The sequence below is a fragment of the Penaeus vannamei genome, chromosome 23 (genome assembly GCF_042767895.1).
Source record: "Penaeus vannamei isolate JL-2024 chromosome 23, ASM4276789v1, whole genome shotgun sequence".
Classification (NCBI taxonomy): Eukaryota; Metazoa; Arthropoda; class Malacostraca; order Decapoda; family Penaeidae; genus Penaeus; species Penaeus vannamei.
Window position 1 is genome coordinate 36,639,679 of NC_091571.1, and position 10,000 is coordinate 36,649,678.

Below are 10,000 nucleotides of genomic sequence, written 5' to 3' on the forward strand. Positions count from 1 at the left end.
GCAAAGATGGTAGAATGAGGCTTCAAACCTACTGCTGAGTGGCTTTTTCTCTTCAACAGATAAAGCCGGGGCAAAACAAGCACAACCGTTTAGCTTGCACAATTTAAACTGCATGTAACATGAAGACCTTATCCCATTGTTGTAGGGTGGTAAACCATGATGTGGCAGAACGTCTTCCAGTGTCTCCCAGCGTGATTGGGTTGAGCAATAATAAAACATTTTAAATCATCTAAATACCTTCTTGCCTGTGCCTTCTCCTTCTGTTCTATATTCTCCCACAATGCAAACTGTGACAAAAGTTCGCATGTGTGGAGGACCCGATTCACGTATGACTTCAAACGCAACAGTCAAATTGCGCTTCAGTGCAATTTCATGAACAAGGGAGATGGGAGATTTCAAATCTGCATTTGGGTCCAAATCTGACAAATCTGTCAAAAGATAAAAATGGCATGATATGGGTAACACTGACAAATTATTGAATATATACATACCACATGTCCTAATTTAACCCATCAAAGAGATTACTATCTATATTTGACATATACAGGTATGCACATGCACACACCCACACACCCATACACACAAGCAAACACGCATGCACACACACATGCGTACATGCACAGACACACACACACGTGCACACGCTCATCCACCACCAAAAAAAAAAAAACATACTCAACTCTCATTCACTTACAAAAAACATTCCAACTTTGGTAATCTGAAAAACAGTCCCATCAAATTTAACCACATAACTCCTTTTTTCTTACCTCCTTGTGTACATGTAGTAGCATTCTCAGGCATGGGAAGTTGTTTCATTAATTTTAACGCTTTGGAGGCTGCATTGTGCTTTGCCTGTTGAGCTGTGGTTCCTTCACCTATGAATTCCCGAGTGCCAACTCTTAATGTTACAAAGAATATAGGGTAAAGTGGCGGTCGTCCATAATATTTCTGCAAACGGAATAATACTAAGTTTATAAAAGAACATTGATTAGTAATTTTCACTTTATTATCAATGCCAAGTAGTATCTCATCAAAGAAAGGCATATCAACACAAAGTTCATCACTCACATGAAGAACATCGAATCATATGATGTTCATATGAAGTCTCAAATTACAAACCTGATTATACATGGCTCTTATGTTTGGTGGCATGTTGAAGTATGGATTGGGGGGACGGGGGGTCTCCATAAAGGTATAAACAGCAGCTTCTCCTCGCTTCATTGCAAGGGCATTTAATTCAACGGTTGGTGTGAGTTTGGCTGAAAGCACACAAACTATCAGAATGACAAGGCCAATATATGACAAACGTGAAATGAAACAAAGTTAATTCATATGCACGTTTCTTCAAATCTTAATACCTATCTTCCATAGCTTGGCAAAAAATCATACGAGAGCTTCCTACTTTGTTTGTTCTGTCGTTGTGTCTTTGGGGGTGGGTGTTTGAACTGCGTCTTCTCAAGAGCTATGGCAGCAGCCGAATGTTGAGCTTTTTTGATACTGGGACCAGAGGCTGTGTATTCCTCACTCTCCCCAAGCCTCAATGTTACTGTAAAGGTCTTCTTGTGTGCTGGACCCTTCTCATCCGTTAAACAGTACTGGTGTTGAATCTGGTCAATAGGGGAATCAGAGACTACTTTCATCTGACAATATTTACAGGTACCAACTACAAGATTAATCTTTTCACTTATTATCTACCCTTAATTCTTTCCCACTAATATTTCTATTTGCACTACATACAGTACATCTTCCTTAATAATGAATTAAAAAAACTGAATCAAATAACATACATTCTATACCATATGAATTATTGCCCTTTATAATAAAGTCTATTCCTTTATTCTAGAATATCCTATGCTTATGAAACACTATGTAACACTAATTAAAGTCTGAATAAAAATAATCAATAGTCAAAAGTGTTTGGCATGACCTCTAGCATTAAGAGAAGAAAGAACAGTAAGACTAAGTTTGATAAGAACACTCAGTACAATAATAGAAAGATATTATGATGGAAGTGTGAAAAAAAAAGAAAAAGCAAGACATCACACACTATCATGACATATAAACATACATGCAGCACCTGTTTCTCTAGTATAATTTCATTTAATCAGCTAATTACACTCAATCCAAGTAGTGTGTCCTCACCTTATTATATCTGGCAAGCTCATTAATAAGACACATTGGGGTCTTCTCTTTACTTGACGTTGAAGGATCAGTATTAGAGAGGCACATTGAGTTGCTCATTGAAGAGGAATTCGTTGGAGATGAGCCACCCACACTAACGCCAACACCACTGCTTGTTGGAGTCATTCCTACAACTACACCACCATTGCCAACAATATCTTGTGGTTGTGGTTGTTGCTGGTGCTGCTGTGGTGGCTGTTGCTGCTGTTGCTGTTGTGGCTGCTGCTGGTGTGGTTGATGTTGCATTGTCTGAGCCATTGGTTGGTGTTGTACCTAAAATATTCAAATGTAGTTCTCATTTACGAATACACCATTGAGAATACACTTGAAAACAAAAAAGACCTGAAGAAACAATATCTCAGAGATATAACTTTGAATATCTATAGCAAAACTCACACTCAAAACCCAACTTAATATTACAAACAATTTCCTTACTTGTGTATGGAGTGGTGGTGGAGGTTGCTGCTGCTGTTGTTGCTGCTGTTGTTGCTGTTGTTGTTGCTGCTGCTGTTGCTGCTGTTGATGACTACTGTTTGGAGAGGCTCCCATGCCCCCAGGCCCTCCACTACCCATGCCACTCATCTGGTAACGTGTGACCCATATAAAAATTGGAATGATCAAATGTGTTCAAGAAAAAACATAAAATAATTTCAATATTTTCAAATAATAATGCATATTTATATAGAATCCATGAAAGATGGAACGTGTCACAAATAGCAAAGAACAAATCAGAGCATATCAAAGTACAAAAGACCAAGATATGGCTCCTTCCAAGCATATAGCAGGTTACCTGGTGTGGCGCAGAGTGGTGCATGACAGTGTGTGGAGGGTGTGTCATGTGGGGAGGACCAGCAACTGCTGCTGCTTGTAGGTGGGACTGAGGATGCGTTGGTCCACCATGATGTCCTCCATGTGGCCCACCATGTGGCCCACTGTGTGGCCCACTACCGCTGTTGCTTGTGTGAGGTCCCATGTGAGGACCAGAGTGAGGGCCACCATGACTGTGTGGTCCTCCATGTGGACCCCCATGTGGACCAGAATGTGGTCCACCATGTGGCCCACCATGCGGCCCCGAGTGAGGACCCGAATGTGGGCCAGAATGAGGACCCGAGTGTGGGCCAGAGTGATGAGGACCGTGGTGTGGGGCATGAGTTGGATGTGGGCCATGATGAGGGGCCTGAGCTGGGTGATGGGCAGGGTGATACTGAGAGTGGGGAGGGCCCGTGTGGGGGGGAGGACCTGTTGGGGGAGGCTGGGGAGGCCCACTGGGGTGGTGTGGTGGGGGGCCTGGGTGATGTGGACCAGGAGGGCCATGATGGTGATGGGGGTGGTGGTGATGATGATATGGAGCATTGAGGGTGTGATGATCAGGACCAACACCAGAATCTGGGTGGCTCATGGCCTGCGTCATAACCGCCATCCCACCCGCTGGGGCCATCATGGGCGCCATGCTCACCAGACCTGCTGGCAGTATGGAAATTATGTGAAATTATATAACTACTGCATTCTTAAATTAAGTCTCATTTCACAAGTAACCCTTACTACAAATATCAATGTTATTTTAATTTCCCTGAAAATCTCTCTTCTAGTATACCTTTTTGAATTCAAAGGCAACAAACCCCCAAAACTATATATATGAATATATAAATCAACTACATAATTGGTACTTATGAAAGTAACCAGATGATTGGCTATATGTTACATAATTACATATTACATGAGTAACCATATTCTCCACATGTAATTAGCTTCGAACCAAAAAGTAACTTTACCTTGCATGGATACAGGTGGTGGTTGTGTCATGGAGACCATCATGGGAGGACGTTGTTGATGGGGGGGCACCAGACCAGGCTGAGCCATGCGCAAAGGTACCTGCGCCATTCTGCTGGTGGGCAAATATCTTTTAATTTTTCCAGAATGCTTAGATATTACTTTTTTTCACATTTAAGTTCAACCTCTATTTTATTTTCATTTTTTCTTGAAAAAAGAATGCATGAAGAAGTAGTAAAACTAATGAATGAAATTTTTAAAAATACAAAACACTTTTACATGTAGGAAATACTCTGTGGATAATGAAGGTATGCCCACAATCAATTATGAATTGCTAACCAATAAAGAATCAATCAAAGCTCTATCTTGTCAAGTATATGTGGTGGAGGTTTCTGGATCTTCATCTGAGAGCCAAAAGTCTGTAGACTACAGCCATCATCTCAAGCATATGCAAACACACACACAAACACATATCGTTCTTGTGTCATCTTTTGATCTGTAAAAATATTTCAAATGGAAAGCCTAATACAATATACACAAATCACCCAAAGGTCATACTGCCAGTTTGTTAAAACTGTGCGAGGCCCAACCAATGAATATTCATATATACGAACATACAAACATTAATAAATAAACGCGTATCTGTCTAATTATCTGACAGACATACATTTATCCATTTATCCAGTAGAAATACATGTCTAGACTGGTATATATATATGTATATATATGTATGTATATATATGTATATATACGTATGTATATATATGTATATATACTTATGTATATATATTATATATATGTATATATATATATATGTATACATATATGTATATATATATATATATATATATATATATATATATATATGTATACATATATATATATGTATATATATTTATATATATATACATACATGTATATATATATATGTATATATATATATATATATATATATATATATATATATATATATATGTATATATATATATATATATATATATGTATATATATATATATATATATATATATATATGTATGTATATATGTATATATGTATATGAATATATATATATATATATATATATATATATATATATATATGTATGTATGTATATATGTATATATATATATATGTATATATATATATATGTATATATATATGTATATATATATATATATATATATATATATATATACATATACATACATCTATATACATATATATACATATATATACATATATATGTATATACATGTATATACATGTATATACATGTATATACATGTATATACATGTATATACATGTATATAAATGTATATACATGTATATACATGTATATACATGTATATACATGTATATACATGTATATACATGTATATACATGTATATGCATGCATATACATGTATAAATATGTATATACATGTATATATATGTATATACATGTATATACATGTATATATACGTATATATATGTATATACATGTATATATATGTATATACATGTATATAAATGTATATATATGTATATGCATTAATTTCTGTATATATACATATCCCTAAAATTTTAACAAACTGGCCAAGAGCAAATAAAATAAAATGATAAAAAAATCAATAATAATACATACAGAAAATGCACCAGGCAAGAATATTCTACAATTTCTTCTGGGTACTAAAGACACCTATACATATATTACTCTTGCTGTAAATTCAGTTACTGCAATAGGCTCTCACCAGTTCTTCATACTCTCAGAAATTATTGGTAACTTGGAAATCTGCCACTATCTCCCTTAAGGACATAAGCAGTTCTTGTCACATGGTAACTGAATATTCATCCCTTTATCTGCCGCTCAAGACTCTGGCCAAGTGCCAAACCAATGGCAAATGACTGCGTTTCTACATATACTGTGATAACCGTGTCTTTAATAGAATATATAATGTGGTTTCCGTGTGTTTTTAAATCCTCGTTTTCTTCGCTTCTCTTGTTTCCCTACATCTTTCCTTATAATCTCTATAACTACCAAAGCTAAGAGCGTCATTATCACAGTAACATAGAGCTTTAAAACAGATAAACAGTGACAAAACCAAACAAAAATAAATTATCAAATCAATAAATCAATTAATTAATAAGTCAATTAATAAAAGCAAAAGCAAAAGAAACTAAACACACAAAACTTCAAAACATTTAGTGACATTCTGATATTTATTAAGTTCTTATACTGTTATGCTGGATTAAGTGAGAAGTGGCTTTTCTATCAGTGATCACACACACTGCTTAAACCAACTAATTCAGAATCATCAAAAATACCAACTACCATTGTGTTTAACATTCCTAGTCTATGAGAAGGCTCACTGGAGACACAAGCTGTTTTAGATTTACTGGAGGACCAAGGCATGGAAAAAATATATCAGACTGATAGAGGAAATTTACACTGACTGTACACATGTGGTAAAACTACACAAAGGAAGTGATAACATTCGGACAAGGAAAGGTGCTAGACAAGGAGATACCATACACTAAGACTCTTTACTGCATTTTTGGAAAACATCACTAAAATGCTGGACTGGCAAAACAGAGGTGTCTACTTTAATGGCGAAATGCTAAACCATCTTAGATTTGCGGATGACATCATTTTGATGAAAGACACTTTAAAAGAGACTGAAGAAAAGCCTAAAGAATTATGTGCAGCTAGTAAGAATTACGGGCACAAGCATGCTGCAGCTTTCATCCAAGAGTGACTTAACAATGGTTGATAAAAACAACATCAACAATATTGTTATGATATTCCATACATCACTTATGTTAATAAACCATCAATCATAAATATACCAAGTGAGCCTCAAGAAAGCAAATGAACAGAAAAGAATCCAAATAAACTAATATATAGATCTTTGAATGCTGCAGCCGATATTTGGAGTGAAAGGCATAAAAAATCTCCACAAAAATGAGATACTGATCTTTAGCCATGGAGAAAAACTGATTAACATGCTCATACGAAATGAGGCTTAATTCAGATTCATCCAAATGGGACTCAAACAGTTAAAGTACAATGAACCACTGCTAACAAAACACCTGAAATCCAAACATATTGGTTCTATTCTATCTGAATCTACTTGAAACTTGCTGTGAGCTGTAAATGAAGTTTTCACTGTTAATCATACAATAGCAAGTAACTGCCACTGCATCCTCCGCTTTGACACTCAGGCAAAAGCTAACAAATCTCCACCACATACTCTTGCTTAAATCAGTTCCTTATTTGATGAAAAATTGCAATGGAAACTTACAAGTAGAATGTACCTGTATTTGAGTCTATTCGCCCAAAGTGGATATATAAGTGTTTGAATTTTTAAGCTTGTATGGGATCTCAGTATTACAAAGATAGGTATAACATCAGTATATCTTAGAAATTTACCATCCTAATTTGTTCATTTACATCATAAATTTGTATGTTCACTATGGATCTCCTTCAGTCTTACAAAGAAGCCTAATCTGATAAAGAAATGAGTGCAAATATTACATTAGCAATTTACATCTCAAAATCCCACACCCTAAGAATATATGATTTCACCCATTACCGAGTGACATGTATAGCTATGTCATGGCAAGTCTGGACTCATTTCCAGTTGGTATGTATCTCCATGTCACACAGTTGAGTATGCTCTTGGATGTGTGTTAAACAGTAATTTATTTTAGACAAGCCTGGTCACTGAGGATATGGAGCCCCTCAAAAGGAGACTTCTGCCAAGATTATATGTTTCTTGCGTTCCTTTGGGTTGTTGACTGCACACTGTGCCCAATACATGGCTTGATATCATGCCTGAGATACCCATCAGCAGTAAGTTAAAAAATATCAACTTAATGCTACCTAGAGTTTCATGCACTGAGCCATGTGCTAGGTGCCTCACTTTGTCAGCCACTTGAAAGAAAAATTGGAAACATATAATTTACCTACTCACAACAATTTTGGCTGCAGCCTATACGATTTTAAAGAAACCAGGGTAAAAAGTAACTTTAAACCTATTTTTGAGGAACAAATTCTTCAGTGACTGGAGTCATGGCCAAACAAGTATTAAGCGCACAAAACTTAGAACAGGTTCGACAGGCGTGGCATGCAAGTACACGTGACTTTGAAAGGAGTCTTAACGCCAAGGTACACATTTACATGCCACCTGTCAGAACTGAGTAAATGATGAAATAGCAATAAGAAAATATAAATCAAATATCAAACAAAATCTTATCAAAAGTCATTTTAAAATATAAAACAGTTTTTATGACCTTCAGCACTGCAAAAAGGTCTTTCCACAAGTTACATTTTTGTCCAGCTTGAATTCACAGGGAAATACTTATAATAACCTGTGGCAGTGAGAAGTCAGGTGCAGGTCTCCCCTTTTTAACTAAAAATGATATTATAGTCTGATAAAGCCTCAACATTCAGCTACTGTTAAAAAGAAGCCATGCAGGCATCTCTTTCTTATCTTTATTTTAATTTTCTGATCTTTTATCAATTTTCATTTTTAATTTTATCTATTCATTTCTAATCTTTTAATTTATTTGCTATTGATTAGCCGTGCTGGATTTCCTCATCTCTCTGACTTGGGATTATAAGCAAAGCGCAATTTAAAATTTGATTCCGGCGTTCAAATCAAAAGCTAATATATACGCTACCATTACCTGTCATGGTCTGTCTTCTGATCGGAGAACTTGAGTCATGGCAGTTTGACAAAGTTCTAAATGGGGTTGTTCTTAATTTTAACAGACAGCGAGATGATTATTCATATATCGAAAAATAATTAAAAACTAGATTCCAATGACTTCTAAATGAGCTATTTCTCCCTCCCGGAGGCTGGGCAGAGTGGTGCTCGTGTGAACGGTTATTCCTGATAGCTAAACACTACAAAAGGCATAATTAATCACAGACATTCTATTGATTATATATCAGACCCTAAAAAAAAACTATAAAACACATTATTCACCATAAGACCCTCGCAAAAATTAAAACCTCGAGCGGGGACACAAAACCCCGATCATCTCAGCAATAACTCGTCAACCACGAACTAACACCCATGTCAACCCCCCCTCACCCACCACCCCATCCAACCAACCCCCTTTAACCCCCTTTATCCATGCCAATCCTCCCCAAAACCATTAATAAAACCCCCGAGTCCGTTGCATCAGCTGAGCGGTTTATTTGTCACCCTCCAATGCAGACGACAAGGCGAGTCCTCTCCCTCTCTCTCTCTCCCTCTTTTCTTTTATTTCCCCGGACTCACCTTAATGTTCTGGCCTCTCACTTCACGTCAACCCAGAGAGTTAGAGGTGGACTTAAGGTTGAGATGAAATCAGAGGCGGAGGGGAGCGATAATAGTTGGTGAAACGTATGGCAAAGAGAGACAGTAATCCTACAAACTAGTGTGCGGCCATGCTGATGTGCGGAGCTGACAACATTGAGGGGGAGCTGACAACACCGTGTAGGGGGGGAGGGAGGAGGGGGGAGGAGCTGACAACCCCCTGGCTCCCCCTCCCCCCCTCCCAAGCCGCGTTCGCAAACCCCCGTCTTGTAATAATCTCTTCTAAACGTTTAGAAATAATCTCATCAAACGCGGTTCATTAATAAAAGGCATCCTTCCAAGGGATCTATCTATCATTTGTTTTTGTTTTTTTTGGTTTAAGAAGATAGACCAACCAAAGAAAACGTTTATCTGGAATATTCCTTTAAGAAACGGGATTCCAAGGCCTAGGAGGCGCCACATCCAAATAAGAAAGGCGTCTTTGTGAACGCGGCTGATGTAGTATTGCTGTCAACTTATGGTCAAGGACAAGTGTACTAATATACAATTAGTATGTTATATATATATATATATATATATATATATATATATATATATATATATATATATGTATGTATGTATGTATGTATGTATACATATGCATATCTATGTATCTATATCTATTTATCTCTATATCTATCTATCTGTCTCTATATCTATCTATCTCTATATCTATCTATTTATCTATCTGTGTATCTATATGTATGTATAGATAGGTATA

General features: G+C 36.4%; 1 protein-coding gene across 7 annotated transcripts in view; it reads right to left on the reverse strand.

The window, feature by feature from the left end:
• Window positions 1–9,422, reverse strand: part of LOC113803937 (double-stranded RNA-binding protein Staufen) — a 23,326-nt gene extending 13,904 nt beyond the window's left edge. For 2 of the 7 annotated variants that reach the window (XM_070137303.1, XM_070137299.1), the window contains exons 1-9: window positions 9,223–9,422; window positions 3,954–4,063; window positions 2,967–3,645; window positions 2,617–2,773; window positions 2,143–2,454; window positions 1,403–1,607; window positions 1,120–1,259; window positions 768–948; window positions 238–428 (exon numbers count right to left, since the gene is read on the reverse strand). In XM_070137303.1, coding sequence (XP_069993404.1) covers window positions 238–428; window positions 768–948; window positions 1,120–1,259; window positions 1,403–1,607; window positions 2,143–2,454; window positions 2,617–2,773; window positions 2,967–3,645; window positions 3,954–4,062 — 1,974 coding nt within the window. In that variant the 5' untranslated portion in view covers window position 4,063; window positions 9,223–9,422. Of the gene's footprint in view, window positions 1–237; window positions 429–767; window positions 949–1,119; window positions 1,260–1,402; window positions 1,608–2,142; window positions 2,455–2,616; window positions 2,774–2,966; window positions 3,646–3,953; window positions 4,067–9,222 lie in introns of all 7 variants that reach the window. The other 5 variants (XM_070137301.1, XM_070137302.1, XM_070137300.1 and 2 more) reach the window with 5 other exon arrangements.
• Window positions 9,423–10,000: the final 578 nt, after the last annotated feature.